Genomic DNA, 19703 nt, shown 5'->3' on the forward strand with positions numbered 1-19703 from the left:
AGCTGAAGTATGATTCTCTGGTTTATCTGGCAGCTATATTTTCAGCTCTGAAGAATCTTCAGGAAAAGATCCGTAAATTAGAGCTGGAACGGATTGAGGCTGAGGAGAACTTGCAGAGATTGTCCAAGGAGGCGTCTGCGTACAAAAAAGTGATTGACCATCAAGTACAGGACACAGAGGGTTTGAAGAGTGAAGCCACAAGACAAAACCGAGGTATGCTTACATGTGCTTGACTTTAAGATGGGAGTAGATGCTAACGTTTTGGCTAACTATGAATCGGACAAGCTTTTTGAAATGGTCTTCATAATGTACCAGATGCACTTTCAGATATTGTGTCCTTGTATGCTGTCTTACGTGTGATGAAGTCGTTTGTTTTAGAGGTGGAAACAAAATGGCATTACAAGTTTAAGAATCTCATACAGCTCCTAACCTTGTTCTATCACGGTTTGAAGGCCCTTTTTATACTGTTTTCAGAACTAGCCTCCCAGCTGGAAACTACCGAGTCTCGCTGCCATCTTTTGGAAAAACAACTGGCATACATGAGAAAAATGGTACAGAATGCTGAAAATGAGAGAACATCGGTTCTAGAGAAACAGGTAATATTTGTTTGTTCAATTCAGTTTAACTGACAGATTAGTCTTTTGGCATTCACTGTCTAGGTTAGTGGTTCTCAAACCTGTCCTAAGGGATCACCAAAGTAGGGGTGTAGGGATGGCTCTTCAACACGAACCATGGAGTCAGAAATCTTGTCTCATACAGTGTTTATCATAAATACATCTTGAAGAGTTCAAGATGTAATTATGATAATAAACATAGTAAATGATGGCAGATAAAGACCTGTACGGTCCATCCAGTCTGCCCAAAAAGATAAACTCATTTACATGGTATGTGATACTTTTTATTTATACCAGTGTTTGATTTGTCCCTGCCTTTCTCGGGGCACAGACCGAAGAAGCACTGTTCTTGTACTAAGTTCTGGAGCTAACGTTGAATCCCCTTAAAAGTTTACACTCCAGCCCATCCCTATCTATTCAGTCATGATCAGGGCGTAGACCGATGAAGTCTGTCCAGCTCCCATTTTGTTTCCCAATTACCAGCATCGCCACCTAATCTCCGCTAAGATTCTGCGGAACAATTCCTTCTAAACAGGATTCCTTTGTGTTTAACCCACGCATGTTTGAATTCCATTACCGTTTTCATCTCCACCACCTCCCGCTGGAGGGCATTCCACATATTCACCACCCTCTCCGTGAAAAAATACTTCCTGACAGTCCTGAGTCTGCCTCCCTTCAACCTCAATTCATGTCCTCTAGTTCTACCGCCTTCTTGTCTCCGAAAAACATTGTGTATGACAAGATCTCTGACTCCCTTCCCTTCTACACCCTTGCTCTGCTAGGGCTCTTTCTCTACAGTCGTAGAGGTTCCTGTTCCTCCACCTCTGTGGTTTCTTCATCTGGGGAACCACCAACCAGTCAGTTTTCAGGATATCACAATGAATATGTTTGAGAGAGATTGTCCTATAATGGAGGTAGTAGGCATGCAAATCTCTCATATACATATTTTATTATGGTATCCTGTAAAACCAGCAGACTGGTGGTTGCCCAGGACAGGTTTTGAGAACCACTGGTCTAGGTAATTCTTTACAAGGTTCATGTACATCAGGAGTTAATCTTCCTTAGAAGATGTGCACATCTAATATAAGGTTAGCAGATGAAGAAATATGAAGCACTGTTGAATACAAAGTAGCAGCTTAAGAAAAAAATGTGATAAAACTAAAAAAGTCTTCCAAAATGTCCAATATAGGCAGGTTAGGGATATGTGTGTGTGTATATGTATATGTGTATATACATATAATGTGTGTGTGTATATATGTAATATCTACTATAATAAAACTCACCCTCAACGTTCTGAGGACACTGACGTCAGTGAAGCCAAGCTCTGACTTCCTTCAAAAAAGGTTCGAAGGTTCGTGGTGGTGAAGCCACCAAAATCGCTCCGGGCCCCCCCCTCGAGGGCGGAGCAATGGCAGAACAACGAAGGGGTTGGCAGGGAGGGAGGGGAAATCGCTCGGTCCCGCCCTTGAGGGCGGAGCAATGGCAGAACAACGAAGGGGTTGGCAGGGAGGGAGGCGGGGGGGTGGGAAATCGCTCCGGGCCCCGCCCTCACGTCAAACGTCATGACGTTGGGGGCGGAGCAATGCCAGAACAACGAAGGGGTTGGCCAGGGACGGAGGGAGGGGGGTGTTGGCGACAAAAACCTTGCTGGCGCCCGTTTCATTTGCTCTGAAACGGGCTTCTTTTACTGTCTACTATAATAAAACTCACCCTCAACGTTCTGAGGACACTGACGTCAGTGAAGCCAAGCTCTGACTTCCTTCAAAAAAGGTTCGAAGGTTCGTGGTGGTGAAAGCCACCAAAATCGCTCTGGGCCCCGCCCTTGAGGGCGGAGCAATGGCAGAACAACGAAGGGGTAGGCGGGGGGGAATCGCTCCGGGCCACGCCCTCGCGTCAAACGTCATGACGTTGGGGGCGGAGCAATGCCAGAACAACGAAGGGGTTGGCCAGGGAGGGAGGGAGGGGGATGTTGGCGATGAAAACCTTGCTAGCGCCCGTTTCATTTGCTCTGAAACTGGCTTCTTTTACTAGTGTATATATAAAATATACACACACACACATGAAGGGCTCAGGGTGATCTTGGTCTAGTGGAAACACTCCTTGAATAGGTTAGAGTTTTGGGGCGGGACAGTAAGTATCTCTTGCCTCTGTATGGCTCATTTGCTATTTACTACCCCACTGCTCAATTGGAACTGGATCTTAATTCTTCCTATGCGTCAGATTGCTGGGAGAAAGGTTTTCAGTATTTGTTTAAGGATTCTATAACTAGAAATATCATTGCTTACTCCACTTTAAGCCATCCGAGATCACTGTGGCAGTCAATTTGGACATTTAGAAGAGAAGAGAAAATGCAACATGCAAAGAATTTGAGGTATGGGTGGTACTGACTGTTGTCTGTCTCAAAGAACTGAGCCAACGCCAATTTCGCTGCCACAAAGAAATGAATCACCAACTTATGCTGTTCCACAGTGATCTCGAATGGCTTAAAGTGGAGTAAGCAAATCTGCACCGACTTGTCCAGCAACAGTTAAAGCACATCCAGGATAGCAGTCCAGTAAGGATGGACCTTAGGGCAGGCCCACCATACGTGATAAAATGTACCTCTTCCCCCGCATGCCTTCCAGCATTGGTCAGAGAGCTGAAGATAGATCCTAAAGAGATGCTCAGGAGTATAATACTAGCGATTAAATTTTCAATGATATTTCTAGGTACAGAATCCTTAAATACCGAAAACCTTTCTCCCAGCAATCTGAAGCATAGGAAGAATTAAGATCCAGTTCCCATTGAGCAGTACACTTCTGAGGTGGTGTAGTAGATAGCAAAAGAGCCATATATAGAGGCGAGAGATACTTACCGTCCCCTCCTAACCTCTAATAGCCTATTCAAGGAGTGTTTCCGCTAGACCAAGATCACCCCGAGCCCTTCGATTTTTATGTGTGTGTGTGTTTATATGTGTGTGTATATATATATATATATATATATATATATATATATATATATATATATATATATATATATACACACAGTGTAATCCGCTTAAGTGCAAGGGGCTGGGACCAAAGAAATGCAGCGCTGCGTAACCCTAGTAGCACTCTAGAAATGTCAAGTAGTAGTAATTGCATGCAGTTAACCGGAGCGTGCACTTAACCATTGTGACCCAAAGAAGCTTGACATCTGATAAACATATGTACAGTACTGTATTATACGTACAGTATACAGTCTCCATTAACTGACATTAGGCTTACTTGAAGTAATCGGTTATAGTCCTCTGTACACTATTGGGTCTGTGAGTTCCATAGGCTATGTCTTCCAGATGGATGTCAGTGCTATGACAGTTTTTACCAGTGGCCTCCAGATAGGCTTGCACGGTGTTGAGACTCTCCAGTGCTCTTGCAAAAGTGACAGGAGGAGGTTGTTGAATTTCGTCAGCATGTGCCTCAATGCTCATTTCATCATCTGTTTCATCATCAGCCGTTGTTGCCTGCGTGTAGGTGCATATCTTGACATCAGTGCTGTCGTCAGCTGTTTGTAGATCGTAATCAACAGCTACATAGCGATGAAACTCCTCTTCAGTAACACCAGCTGGGATGTCAATAACCTGTTCATCTGACGCGTTTGCAACAGATGCATCTGTTTCATCCCTCTCTATATCCTTAATAAAGCTTGCCCTCTTGTAGCAGCTCACAATGGTTGCCTGTGTAACATGATTCTAGGCTTCTTTCTGCATATGTAAGGAATCCAACAGCGATAGATTACGAGCCAGTTCAACAGCACGTTTATCCTTGCTAGTCTGGTCATCCATAACGCTCATCAGACGACGTAGCACAAGAGCCTGATAATGTTGTTTGAAATTGGCTATTATGCCCTGATCCATAGGTTGGATCAGAGAGGTAGTGTTTGGTGGCAGGAAGGCCACCTTGACGTTTGACAGCCTGACATTGTCTTTGTGTGCAGCACAATTATCACAAAGCAACAAAATCTGACGCTTTTGTGCCCACGTTCTAGTGTCTAACTTCTTTAGCCACTGCTTCCAAATTTCTCCAGTCATCCATGAATTTGCGTTAGCCTTGTATGAAACAGGAAGTCGCTTAACATTCTTGAAGCAACAGGGCTGTTTGCTCTTTCCAATGACAAGGGGTTCCAACTTCTCACTCCCATCCATATTGCAGCAAAGGAGGATTGTCAGTCGGTCCTTCGACGTTTTACTTCCAGTAGTTTCGGCATGTTTGAATGCAAGTTTTCCAGCAGGAATCACTCGCCAGTAGAGACCGTTTTTATCAGCATTGAAAATGTCACGAGGTGCAAACTCGTTCAAGATGGTAGGAAGAACTGAAACAACCCAATTTTCAGCACCAAAGTCATCAGTGTCTTGTTTCTCACCATGCTGTTTCTTTAACTTTATGTTGTTCCTCTTCTTCCATCTTTCCAGCCATCCAACAGTGACTTTGAATTCAGTTAATCCAAGACTTTCAGCTAGCTGGTTAGCTTTCTCCATAAGCAGTGGACCACTGACAGGAAACTGTCTGCTCCTGACTCAAGAAAACCACCGAAGAAAAGCATCTTCTACCTCGTCAGCGTTTCCCGCCCGTTTTTGTTTCCATTGTGGATTTGTATTGTTTAGCCAGTTTTCCAGAAGCTGGTCTTTCTGCTTCAAGACACGTGAAATTTGACTGGGATTGACACCATATTCTTTAGCAATAAATGCTTGACTTTGTTTGTTCTAATTTTTTAAGAACTTCTATTCGTTCAGCCAGTGTTAAAGTCTTACATTTGCGCAACAACCCCAGTGGACACTCTTAACAACATTCTTTCGCTTATTCTGCCTGTGGCAGTTAAAGGGGTGGTAAATTTGAAATCTCGTTGGTTGTCACGTGCCAGTCGGCTTCCATATTCCGTGTGTGTGCTTATGCGGAGTCTTTCCTGCAGAAGAGCGGTCTTAAACCATGCATATAAGCGAATCTTGCACTTTTCAGTGGTGCGCTAAACCGAAGTTTGTCCCCATAGAAACTGAGGACGCCAAAAATGGGACCGAAGTACTGCATGTAGTTAAACAGAGCATGCGCTTATCTGACATGCACTTAAATGGAGTGCACTGTGTGTGTGTGTGTGTATGTATATATATTCCCTAACCTGCCTATATTGGACATTTGGAAGACTTTTTTTTTTTTTTTAATCGTATGTCCAGTTTTATCATATGTTTTTGTTGTTGTTGTTTTTATCTTAAACTGCTACTTTGTGTTGACAGTTATTCATATTTCTTCATCTTATTTACAGTGAAGTGCATTGCAATCATTTCTGCTTTTTATTTTGTAATACATTTGTCCTCTCATCAATTTTCACAGACAAAATGATGTGAGAAGAAACATGCAGGTTTACAGAACTGTTCTTGGCGCTATTTTGTCTGTAAAAGATGTGAGCTTTGCTTCAGTGTGTTAGCAGTACTGGTATATTTTGGTCCCTAGGAATTTGTCCTAGTAGCAGCAGTGTTTCCCCAGACAATAGACACAATAAACTATAAAGTGCAATAACAAGTCTGCATGTTTATTCTATGTACCCATAAACACTAGGACCCAAATAACTTTCAGAATCCAAAAATGAAAAATATCCTTTTCTCATCATGTCCTTGTCTGATGTAGAAGCATCTATATATATAAAACTCACCCTCAATGTTCTGAAGACAGTGACGTCAGTGAAGCCAAGCCACTGACTTCCTTCAAACAGGGTTCGAAGGTTCGTGGTGGTGAAGCCATCGAAATCGCTCCGGGCCCCGCCCTTGAGGGCGGAGCAATGGCAGAACAACGAAGGGGTTGGGAGGGAGGGAGGCAGGGAGGGGGGGTGTTGGCGACGAAAACCTTGATGGCAGAACAACAAAGGGGTTGGGCAGGGAGGGGGGGGGGGTGTTGGCGACGAAAACCTTGCTAGCGCCCGTTTCATTTGCTCAGAAACGGGCCTCTTTTACTAGTAAATAATATAGATGGCCAGTGTAATATTGCTGGTTTTCCAGTACTGACTTGGTAGAACATTCACCATCATCTTGCCTTCTTTGCTTGAGCTGTGTTTCATTTTAATGTCACATTCTCAAGCTATTGGGTTTGGTTTATTGATCACGTCTATAATTTTTTTATTGGATATAGGATACTGCGTAAACTTTTTATTTGCAGTTAAATTTTGTTTCAGACTTTTTTTTTTGCTTAAACTAGAAGGTATTTGATTAAGTTAGATACCTTGCAACAATGTTTATACTTGGTATATGATACAGAGTCTTATTTTTGATCTCTTAAAGGCTTACTGTTTAGTTATAATAGCTACAAATGATTCAAAGGTAGTACACTTCTGATTAGAATAACAGAGTTCTTCAGCTTTTAGTTCTTAATTTTTTTGTTTCTTTATTGTATGTTCAGAAATACAGGCCTCTCATTAATTGTATGTGTCCTGTTGACTAAATGCATTATCAAAAGTTGATAAATAGGCCTCGTATTATTGGAGACTAGTAAAAAAGGCCCGTTTCTTAACGCAATGAAACGGCCGCTAGCAATGTAATGAGATCCTGCCATTAATGTTTCCACGGTTGTATTCTGAATATAATTGTTGTTTACATGTGTAAGATTTCTTTATATACAATATTTTTTGTGTAAACTGTGTTACAATGTGGTAAAAGTTTTCCTTGTTCAGGCCCTTCAATCAGTTTAACAATCACATCAGAAGAGCTCCTTACTCGTGAGAATGCAACATACAGTTGCCCATGTGAGAGACTGAGAGTGACAGTGTGTTTTACAGGCAGTGTAAGAGAGAGATACACAGAGTGATTGAGTGTGTGTGTGCGTGTGTGTGTGATGTGATGTGTGTGAGTGACAAAGTGATTAAATGTTTGTCTTCCCTTCCTTTCTGTGCACTTGCCTCCACTGATGTTCGTACCTCCCTGTATATGATTGTTTGTTAGAGATTCAATCCACTCCACTTCCCTTCTCCAAGTTCCGTTCTGTCTGATTGGTTCTTCGTTCCTGTGATGTCACGTTTGTTTGCTTGGCAACTATGCAGCATTCCGTTTCCTCGACGTGAGGGCGGGGACAGCGAGAGCCAATGAAACGCTGAACTACAGACTTACGAACCCTACACTGCCACAGTGCCACAGAGTCAGCTTCAGAATGTTGGAGGTGCTTTTTATTATATAGGACTAGGAACAAAAGTCCCGTTTCTGACACGCATGAAACGGGCACTAGCAAGGTTTTCCTCAGAGTGTGTGTGAGAGTGAGTTTGTGACAGAGAGAGTGAGACTGGGTGTGAGAGTGTGTGTGTGAGAATGAGAGTGTGTGTCAGGGAGCCCCCGTCCCTCCCAGTTCCAAGGTCCCCCCCTTTCCTTCCTCCCTCCCAGTTGCAGGGTCGGCCCTCTCCCCCTCCCTCCCAGTTTCAGGGTCACCCCCCCTCCCTCCCTCCCAGTTCCTGGGTCCGCCCGCCCGCCCCCCCTCCAAGTTCCAGGGTCGTTGCCCCCCCCCCCTCTCCACCCCCCTCCACAGCCACCCTACGATGTTTAACTGCAAAATTAGGGAGCTGTGTAGTGTAATAAAACGCACCTGCAACGTTGTGAAGCTGACTCCGTGGCTTCACTTAAGTGAAGGGTTCGTCAGATTTGTCAGTCTGTCACCATCTCTCTTGGCCCCACCCTCGCGCCTCTGATAGGTCCGCCGCCCTCGACGTCATGTTTTGACGCGAGGGCAGGGCCGAGAGAGATGGTGACAGACTGACGGATCTGACGAACCTTACGAACCCTTCACTTCAGTGAAGCCATGGAGTCAGCTTCAGAACGCTGGAGGTGCTTTTTATTATAGTAGAGATTTGTATTATTTGGGGAACTCAGCATATTCTTACAGCAATGTAGAAACTCAAGAAGTGCCTTTGATCTTTGCATAGGATGCTAGTGGGCCCTAAATCTCCCAGTGGATTCTAGGAATATCAGCTCAGGGCTACAATGGTATTTTGAGCAGTCAGGATCCTCAACAGGTAAGATTTTGTCTGCCTGTGCTGGTCCTGAAGTCTTTTGAGGAGACTTGGATTCACTGGAATTTCAGTGGTATGCATTACAGTAGCCAAGACCAAGAGCAGGTTCTAAAAGTTTGTTGCTTCAAAGAACTATGGAAGCATTTGACTCTCTGGGCTTTTGCAAGGTTTGTCATGCACGATCATGATTGGATCTCTGTCATACTAAGAAGTAGCCGTGCTTGATCTTTTAAGAATGCATTTTTAAGGCTAACGGATGTTTATAATGCAGACTATTAACACCTCTTCCTTAATATATGCACTTTTCTGGTACAAAAGTTCAAACAAGGGAGGCCCAGAATTACAAAAATACCAAAGCGTAAAAGAAAGTAAAACCATACACAAATTTATTTCTAGTAATACAATAAATAACAGGCAGAACAGACCCATCAGGCAAATTTCCACATAGCCAGTAGTGGAGGCAGATTGTGTTCCGGGGTACCAAAAGAGGCACATCAAGGGGAAATCCGTGAGGTATCACCTGAAAGTAAACTGTGTTGAAGGACCACACGTCTATCCATCGGTCCAACAACTGAGGGTTTAGGTGGATCTGGAGCTCTTAATCTTGCGTTTGGCCATACCAATATAAGGACATAGAAATCGAAAAAAAAAAAAAAAAAAAGCCCAGTAAAACTTGCCGAGTTCTAGCAGAGTCTCAGGCCACCAGAATTCCAAATATTTATTGCAGTAGATATGGGCCTAAAATGTAAGGTGAATAGATCCGTGTCCCATAACCAAACCCACTTCTTTCAGTCATCAGCAGTTTAATTCCAAGCCATGAGCAACGTATATCCTCTTTGACCACACAGTGGTGCTTAGTGTTCTGCGTTATTCTTTCACCCCTTTAACAATATGTGCATGAAATACAGGTGAGCTGTTTTCAAGACCATTAGGTAGTATAAGCTGTAAATTCTGCAGCATGTTTGTATACTCAAGGTTATCAAAACACTAAAAAAAAAATTACTGCACATGAACGGTACTGTTTTTTTAATTCTGCTTTGAAATATTATAAATATAAGTTACGTTGCCAACTTATTTGGACTTCTCAGACCTACCGTCCTTAGACGAAGATTCAGTCCAAATTCTTCAGAGACCCCTCACTGAAGATGAAATTAAATTGGTCATTCGCCAAAGTCCTACCTATAAAGCCACAGGACCTGATGGATTTCTAGCTGAATTTTATAAATTGCTTCAAGATTATGGGCCCTGTTATAAGCTGTGCTAGCGTTTTTAGCGCGTGCTAAAACATATATTCCTATGGGTGTCTCTAGAGTTTAGCGCGCACTAAAAATGCTAGCACGCCTATATCGCGGCTTGGTAAGCAAGGCCTATATTGCCACTCCTTTGACAGATGTTTTAATCCACACAGGTAAAGAGACAAATGCCGTCTTCACTATCCATGGTGCAAATTGTTGTTATCCCAAAACCCCTACCGTCCAAGTTCACTCCTTAGTTTTGAAACAAAACTTCTTGCCAAAATTATGGCTAAGTAATTAGCTTGGGTCTTACCTCAGTTGACAGCCAGTGAGTTTTGTTAGAGATCAGAAGGTAGTTAAAAATCTTTATAAGACTTTGCCCTTTTTAGAAGTGGTTCAGTGTGAATCAATTCCACTCACTTCTGATTAGTTTTGACGCCGAAAAGCCTTTGAGAGTTTCATGGCAGTTTGTTTGCTACTTTAAAGGCCGATGGTTTAGGAGATTATTTCATTGATGTGGTGGAAACTTTTTACAGTTCACCTAGGGCTCAGGTTTGGGTCAATGGGGTCCTCTTACAAAGGCACGCTGACAAATGGCTTGCGGTAGTGTAGGCGTGGGTTTTGGGTGTGCACCAAAACATTTTTTAGCGCACTTGTACAAAATGCCTTTTTTAAAATTTTTGATGAAAATGGGCATGCGTCCATTTTGGGTCTGAGACCTTACCACGAGCCATTGACCTAGCGGTAGTGACCTATGAGTGCCTTTCAGAAGGCGTTTGACAAAGTACCTCATGAAAGACTCCAGAGGAAATTGGAGAGTCATGGGATAGGAGGTAGTGTTCTATTGTGGATTAAAAACTGGCTAAAAGATAGAAAACAGAGAGTAGGGTTAAATGGTCAGTATTCTCAATGGAGAAGGTTAGTTAGGAGGGTTCCCCAGGGGTCTGTGCTGGGACCGCTGCTTTTTAACATATTTATATAGTGACCTAGAGCTGGGAGTAACTAGTGAGGTAATTAAATTTGCTGATGACACAAAATTATTCAAAGTCATTAAATCGCAGGAGGATTGTGAAAAATTACAAGAGGACCTTACGAGACTGGGAGATTGGGCGTCTAAATGGCAGAGGATGTTTAATGTGAGCGAGTGCAAAGTGATGCATGTGGGAAAGAGGAACCTGAATTATAGCTACGTCATGCAAGGTTCCACGTTAGGAGTCCCAGACCAAGAAAGGGATCTAGGTGTCGTCGTTGATGATACGTTGAAACATTCTGCTCAGTGTGCTGCTGCGACTAAGAAAGCAAATAGAATGTTAGGTATTATTAGGAAAGGAATGGAAAACAAAAATGAGTATGTTATAATGCCTTTGTATCGCTCCATAGTGCGACCGCACCTCGAATATTCTGTTCAATTCTGGTCGCCACATCTCAAAAAAGATGATAGTGGAATTAGAAAAGGTGCAGAGAAGGGCGACGAAAATGATAAAGGGGATGGGACGACTTCCCTATGAGGAAAGGCTAAAGCGGCTAGGGCTTTTCAGCTTGGAGAAAAGGTGGCTGAGGGGAGATATGATAGAGGTCTATAAAATGAGTGGAGTGGAAAGGGTAGACTTGAAGCGTCTGTTTACTCTTTCCAAAAATACTAGGACTAGGGGGCATTTGATGAAGCTACAAAGTAGTACATTTAAAACGAATCTGAGAAAATGTTTCTTCACTCAATGTGTAATTAAACTCTGGAATTTGTTGCCAGAGAATGTGGGAAAAGCGGTTAGCTTAGCAATGTTTATGTTTCAACATTTTATTGGAGAAGCAACTTATTATACAAAACCAATCAACTTGATATACAGTAAGGTAGAATGTACAGCAGTTGTGAAACCGATGAGTTAATATTTGGAATTATGAAATTGACAAAGTAACACTGAACACTTACAATCTTAGAATTGTCCTTCTTTCCGACATTGTCCCAGCCCCATAACCTAATCTCGTCCCCTCCATTCTGACTGTAACATTTGACTCGGTGATCAACTTCATTTCTGAGGGGGGGGGGGCCCTTGTTCTTGTGGCCCCCCCTTCTAAAGTTTAACACAACCTTACAGCCAGTGTATCAATATCGACCAGAGCATATAAGGGCATTGACAGAGCGCATTGACCATTACTAACAAGAATTATCTTCATTAATTGTACAATATGGCGCTCTTGTCTGCCTGCTTTTATCTTCCTTCCTCTCCCTATTCCCCCCCCCCCCCTTCTCAAGCCCCCCCCCCCTACATTTTCTCAGCTTAGCAGTGTTTAAAAAAAGGTTCGGGCGGCTTCCTAAAGGAAAAGTCCATAGACCATTATTAAAATGGACCTGGGAAAAATCCACTGCAGCATAAAATGTTTTGTACTTTTTTGGGATCTTGCCAGGTATTTGTGACCTGCAGTGGTCGCTGTTAGAAACAGGATGCTGGGCTTGATGGACCTTTGGTCTTTCCCAGTATGGCAATACTTATGTACTTAAACTGTTTATCCTTGCTGATACCAGACATCTTAATTTTAGGCTTGCTTTTCTGATGTTTATAGCTCTTCTACATGCTGTTTTAGGATGTCTAATTTGTAATTTTTCAATTTGTATTTTGTATTTCTTTTCACTACTTTTTATTCATTAGTTGTTTTAGGGCTGCATATCGATTAAATTTATAATTGTGATTAATCGTGCAATTAAAGGTATGTTGTTTATTTTATATTTTTCCCCCACTGCAGCTGCAGTGGAGAGTTAAGTTACTTGCCCAGAATTATAAGGAGCTGCAGTGGGGGAGGGGGGAATAGCATACCTTAATTGTGATTAACTTTTTAATCAAAATGAAGCCCTACTTCTTTTAAACATGATCCCTGATATGATGATAAGAGAATACTTCATGACATGTTTGTGTTTAAACACCCAAGAAGAGGAGTGCATGATTTTGCCATGTTAATTCAACGTTCTCTGCCAAACTACTTTTCTTAACTTGTGTGCCAGTGTTCTTGGGCCCTTATTACTCAGAGCATAAAAAGATAGTTGCACTTTTTCAAAATGCTTATGATTGGTCTTGTCTGTTCAGTGTGTGTGTTTTAAACCTGTTGGCAAAGTTTTTTTCAGGATGTTATATTTTACGTCTGCAGAACAAACCTTTGCTTAATTGCTTATGTTTGAATTCTGCAGCTGTGAAATTGCAGAAAACTGGCTAGTAGGGGAAGCTTGCCTTTTTTTTTTCTCTTTTCCAGCTTAGAAACTTGAGCTTCATCTGCAGTGCTATTAATAGTACACCAATTACATTTTAGTGAACCTTGTAATTATTTTTGAAAAATGTACTGTCGTATAATCTCTTCAGCTGTTCTATTTGTTTTTATATATAGGTATCATTGGAAGGAGACCAATGTTTTGACAAATGGAACCTGAAATCCAAACTGGAAAAACTGGACCTGCTTGAACAAGAATACCAAAACCTTACTGCAATGCAGCAGTTGGCAGAGGTCAGTAATCCTTTTAAAGTATTTCTGCTTATTTGGGATTGTCACGTTCTTAGTAATTCAATATATTCCATAAAGTGCTCTGAACCATATCGGCTTTAAAATGTAGCTTAAACAGAAAATCTTGCAAATATTTAAACTTGTATGTTAGTTCTGCTGTCCTTCCTTACCTAAAATTAACTATGTGCACTGCTCTCCTTGAGCTCCTTTTAGAATGGACCTGACATTTTTAAGAGGGCAATTTTTTTGTTTAAACTAATGGGGAAAGTATGGCTCATGGAATTCTTTTCAAACTCTCCACATGCATGTGCATGTATCCATGTTGTTTTGTGTGGCTCTGACCTGTAGAGGGAAGGGGAAGGGTAGTGTGAATGGAAGCACACCAAATCAATCAAGTCTGTTGGTTTAGGCAGAATAGCAACATTAAATCACACATACATCCCCTCACACTTTTACCCCAGCCTCTTCTCCCCCCACCCCCACTCTCTATCACATAACTAGCTTGCCTCAGAGATCCTCATCTCTATGGCACACACATCCTGAGCTTGCTCCAGTCCCTGCTGACCCCCACCATGGCATTCTCATCTCAGCTTGCTTCAGTGGCACATCTACCCACTGCTTACTCCAACTCCTCCCATTGCTTTCTACCTAAACCTGCTTTCCTTCCTACCCCAACTGCAGTGGTAGACTGAGGTGATTAGCTGTGCATCTGGCCACATTCTCCTCTGCAATGTTTGGCCCGACTTCCATTTGCTCCGCGGGGCTGTATGAAGACCTATATGGTTCAGATGAGCAATTGGGCTTAGGGCAACACATCAGATGACTTCTGTGCAGATGAGTATTTCTGCATTGTGCTGTTGTGCAGAATTCTTTCAGGGGTATTAAATGAAGTACAGTTAGGGGTCCCTATGGCGACGGATCAGCTGTTCCTTTGTGGTATTGTTGCTTTCCTGCCCGGTCGAGAAAATCGAGCATCTGGTTAGATGGGAAACCTGGGGTTTGATCCTATTGGAGCATGTATTTACTCCAGCAGGAGAGCTGAAACCGTTGGATGCCCTTATAGCCTTGGAACCTAGGGAGTGGGGAGACCACTTTGTTTACTGTTAGCGAAAACATTCGTTTTCCAGTTTGCAGCGGGCAGCTTTTGGAGTGCGGATAGGAGAAGGTTTGCAGGCCTTTTTTGCCTCTGCTTCTGAAGAGAAGCTGTCTATTGCTGGCCTCCATAGGGCGCTTAGTGACCGAGTGGCAGGGAAGAATCTGATCTCGGGTGGAGCACGATGGGAACGGGACCTCGGGACCCCTATACGGCATTGGGACCTGCTTTTGGCCTTGAAAAGGACACCACAGGTGGTGGTGTCGACTGTTATACAGGAAACACACTTTAGAACCCTACATATGGCTTATATCTCCCAGTTACATCTTTTTCGAGCAGGACTTGTGCCTGCTGCGCAGTGCCTTAAATGCTTTGCAGAGGAAAATTCATTTTTTTTGTTCCTTTTGGCGCTGTCTGAAGGTTCAGACTTTTTGGAGGGAATTAAACACTTTTTTTTTTACTTCTGCAATGTACGTGTTGGTTCCTCTGACTCCACAGGCCTACTTGTTGGGGGCAGTAGAAGCTGGGACCATGAGCAGGAAAGGGAAGTTTCTTTTGTTTAGAAAGTTGAGGCTGGTGGCTCTTTAAATGTGTGTTACAGGTCTGGAGATGCCCCTTCTTTTTGGAGTTGGAGGAACCAGGTACGTGCTTTGGCTGTTTGAGAGTCTTGGGGTGTCTCTTCTTCCGATAAGCGCACACAGAGATTTTTGCTTATTTGGGATTCCTATCTTCCAGTTTTATCACCCTTAGGACATAGATTTGTTAAATAAATTACATGTATGAGCTGTCAAGAGGAGGAGACCGAGTGGCTTGGGTTAAGATGTCCTGGGGTTGGGGGATATGGGTTAAGGGTAGGAATGCTCTGTTTTAGCCCCCCCCCCCCCCCCCACACCCTGAACGTGGATGGTTCCGGGAGACTAAAAGGAACCAAGTCTCTTGGATTCTGTTTCAGTGGGGGTTGGGGGTTGGGGATTTGTTCTAGTGTGAGCCGTGGAAGTAGTCTGAATGGGTTGGCGGGATTGGCTCATGGGATACTCCCCTCTTCTGTATAGTTTGCTCTTTCTGAGGCTTTCTCATTTTGTTTTTTAATATAGGTACTTTATACTTCACTGTTAATCCAGTTTTTTTTTTTTTCTTATTTTTTAAATTCTCCATTGGATAATAAGCTGTACAACTTGGGGGGTGGTGGTGGGGGGGGGGGGGGGGGGAAGTAGGGCTTATGATGGGGTTGTGGATTATTTTCTCTTCAATTTGATGACAGAGCTTAACTTTTTTGTTACCTTGGTTTGTTGCATGTTTTGGTTTGTTTTGACTATGCAGATTATTAGCTTCTGGTAATATGTTGAGCCATCCATATAAATTGTTGAACCATAAAATGTATTCTATTCCTGCTGGACTGACTTTTACATTATATTACACGAGGCTTATTACCCGCATACACCAAAAGTTCAGTGCAAGATACAAAAAAAGAAACCAGAGCATACTCTGGGAAATACAATTAAATAACAACAGTAAATCTTAGAGACCTAAAAGTTTATATACTTATAAAATAAAAAAAGTTTCAGTAATCTTCTAAGGAGATAAGTCATTTGTTAACCTCATTCGTGCAGGTAGTGGATTCTGTAATGATGCGACCTGATAAACCAATGAGGACTGAAACAGTTTAAAAGAGGTGATGCCACGTACTTTAGAAAAGCTAAGTAGCATTTGATTTCTAGTAATGTATGACCAATTACTATTCAAAGGCTGAAAAAAAAAAAAAAGCTAAAGTTGCCGGTAAATCCCCATGGAAAAACTTAAAAATTAAAATGTATAACTTAAATTGTACTCTTGCTTCAATTGGAAGCCAGCGATGAACACGGCGATTAACGCATTAATCATTAATAACTGTCCTCCCTCTCTCCCTCCTCATGCCCAGTCCAGCATCTCTTCCTCCCCTTCTGAACTGCTGGCAGCTCTCCTTTCCCCTCCCGGTTTACCTTGTTATTTGCAGTAAATCTTCACCCTGCAGCAGCATATTGAAACACTGCCTTGGCCTGCACCAGGCCTTTCCTTCTCCCTGGACAGAGTATCTTGCAGCCACACAGATGAAGTGACTCTCCCGTGACTTCACTAACCCGGACCAATACCAAAGCATTAAGCTTAAAAAGCTATCACAATATGCGTGGCCAGATTCCTGCTCGTCCACACTATATACCATCAGGCAAGAACCGCCCCTTTTCAGTTTATTTCTTTCTGTTCTGACGGTCAGACCCACTGACTCCAGTGCAGTTTTCTCACGATTATAATATATATATATATATATTTTTTTCTTTTGTTTGTTTTCTTCTCCCACAATTTCACTCCTTCGTTAGGGAATTCAATTTGGCAGTTTTTCTCTTCCCTGTCATGTCGGCAAAGAAACAGGGCTTCAAACGCTGCAAAGACTGTAATAATAAAATGTCTAACTTAGATCCTCACGATTAGTGTGTTCGCTGTCTGGGGAAAGCACACAGATTCCAACTGTGACAAGTGTGCTAGCATGCTCCCTCGAACACGAAAAATTAGAGATCTTAAAATGAGAGCTGTCGTCGACGAGTTACCTCATCAGACATCCTCTAAACAGCTTGGTAAGAAAGCTACAAGCAAAAGAAAACACTCCGACGAACCTCTGCCTGGTAAAAGTTTGGAGGGTGCAGTTTCTATCATGAATCAGCAGCCTGTTCAACACCTGTTGATTTCTCCTCAGTCTCTGCCACCACAACTTACTACTTCTCTTGTCGGTGCTAAGTCTCAGATTCAGGACACGTCCCCTATATCTCTTCCATCGGGGCTGACAAAATCTCATGCTAAACTAACTAAAATGCTCACTGATCTTCAGCACGGCACCGAATCTCACTCTCATCGGCACTGATCTGACTACACTGCCTCATCATCACAGAGCTCACTCTCGTCAGCACCATCATTCTCTGCACCGAAGGAGCTCTTCTCCTACTCGTTGGCACCGACAGAGCTCCTCCCATTCTCATCATCGAGCTGGCTCTTCCTCTTCTCATTGGAACCGATCTAGCTCCTCCCCTTCTCACCAGCACAATGCTTCCTCTCAGCAGTTTGTGGCTCCTCTTCTCCTCATTCTCAAACCACTCCAAATCAGATACCATCTCTCTCTCCAGAATGCATACAGGATTTGAACAATCAAGTGGTGTCTCCTAAGCATAACTCAGCGGTTTTATGTACAGTGCCTACCGACAATATCTCCTCCTCTTTTCAAGTGTCACAATCTAATCAAGATATTCTCCATCTCCATGATTTTTTATTAAAATATTGGAACCAGCAGCGCTCGACTTCTCAGGTACCTTCAGACACATGCACCTTTACCCTCCCATTCGTCCACCAACTCCAGCATGGGACCTTAATTTAGTGCTGAATGCGCTTATGATGTCTCCTTTCGAGCCACTTCACAGCACGGAACTCAGATACCTTACTTGGAAAAAACTGTTTTTAGTAACTTTGACTTCAGCACACTGTATTGGTGAGATCCAGGCTCTCGTCCACTATCCACCGTATACTCAATTACTCCATGATAAGGCCGTGCTTTGCACTCATCCAAAGTTCTTACCTAAGGTAGTATCTCCTTCTCACTTAAATCAAGTAATAGTACTTCCAACTTTTTATCCTTCTTCACATGATTCTGAGGATCATAAGAGGTTTCATACTCTGGACTGTCTGAGGGCTCTAACCATTTATCTGGATAGAGCCAAATCCAAGAATAGACCTCAATTATTTCTTTCACTTCGGTCTACTCTTCAACCGCAACCAGTGACGAAAGGAACTCTATCCCAGTGAATTGCGAATTGTACCACCTTATGTTATCAACTTGCACAGCCATCTAATCCCTCAAACATTCCTCATATCACAGCTCATAATCTCAGGGCCATGGCGGCCACAAGGGCTCACTTGCAAACAACTTCCTTACAAGACATTTGTAGAGCAGCTATGTGGTCAACGGTGCACACTTTTATGAGACATTATTACATCGATACAACTTCATCTACTGATGCAGTTTTTGGTCATGCTGTCCTTTCTTCTGTACTCTGAGGTGTCAACTACCACCTCCTCCTCACACAGGTACCAGTTATTTTTTTCAATAGACATATGTATGTTTCTTAATCTGTTACCTGTGTAGCTTGGGAGTCTTCATTTGTGTGGCTGCAAGATACTCTGTCCAGGGAGAAATAAAAGTTGCCTACCTGTAACGGTAGTTCTCCTTGGACAGATGATCTTGCAGCCACACAATCCCTCCCAACCCTCCCTTAAGTTGCCGCTAGCTATTATATCAAACTGAAAAGGACGGTTCTTGCCTGATGGTATATAGTGTGGACTAGAGCGGGAATCTGAACGCGTGCATATTGTGATAGCTTTTTAAGCTTAATGCTTTGGTATTGGTCCGGGTCAGTGACGTCATGGGAGAATCACTTAATTTGTGTGGCTGCAAGATTATCTGTCCAGGGAGAACTACCGTGACAGGTAGGCAACTTTTATTTCTGACCTGTCCCGCCCTCTTCTGACACAACTTACTGTTTTCAGAAGGGGGCGTGCACTGATCACAGCAATACCACGGAATGCCTCAGTGCTCCACACGGTGGTGCTGTTTTGCGGTGCAGTTGCCCTACTGCCCTTTAGTAAAAGGACCCTATAGGTCCTTTGATATCTGTTTATGCTGACATCTAATATTTATATTATTGTACTATTATCATACTTAGGGGCATAGTTAATGTGGGCTACTGTTAAAATATGTTATTTTATCACTAACTTGTGCAGAGGGGAAAGAAGGGGGGGGGGGGGGGCTTCAAGCCTGGAGACAGAGAGCCTGGACTTTATAATGTGCTTTTACTGTGTTCGTGGAGGAGTTCTGCATCTTTGCACCCCAGCCACTCAGGTTTTCAGGATATCCACAATGATTATTCATGAAAGAGAGACTTGTATGCAGTGGAGGCAGTGCATGCAGATCTCTTTCATGAATATTCTTTGTAGGTATCTTGAAACTGACTGGCTGGTGTGCATCGAAGACTAGGTTTGGGAACCACTGGACGGAGATGGGTAGTAATGTACTTAAGTACAGTTGGCCGTATTTTTACTTGTACTTTTGTACTTAATAACAAAGTACAAATTTGGAAAATATATATTTTTTTAATGTATTTTCCATCCCTCTGCTTCTCCACCTCTACAGTCTTTCCACACGATGTCAGATGCAGCTTGCAGCTGTTTGGGCCTGAACTTGTGGTCCCAAAAACAGCTGAG

At 42.8% G+C, this 19703-nt stretch overlaps 1 protein-coding gene across 2 annotated transcripts in view; it reads left to right on the forward strand.

Annotated features, from left to right (window-relative positions):
- Nucleotides 1-19703, forward strand: part of CEP57 (centrosomal protein 57) — a 57876-nt gene that overhangs the window by 10341 nt on the left and 27832 nt on the right. For both annotated transcript variants that reach the window (XM_030200220.1, XM_030200219.1), the window contains exons 3-5: nucleotides 34-213; nucleotides 475-596; nucleotides 13217-13333. In XM_030200220.1, the coding sequence (XP_030056080.1) occupies nucleotides 34-213; nucleotides 475-596; nucleotides 13217-13333 (419 nt within the window). The remainder of the gene's footprint in view (nucleotides 1-33; nucleotides 214-474; nucleotides 597-13216; nucleotides 13334-19703) is intronic.

Source organism: Microcaecilia unicolor, chromosome 4, assembly GCF_901765095.1.
Source record: "Microcaecilia unicolor chromosome 4, aMicUni1.1, whole genome shotgun sequence".
Lineage (NCBI taxonomy): Eukaryota > Metazoa > Chordata > Amphibia > Gymnophiona > Siphonopidae > Microcaecilia > Microcaecilia unicolor.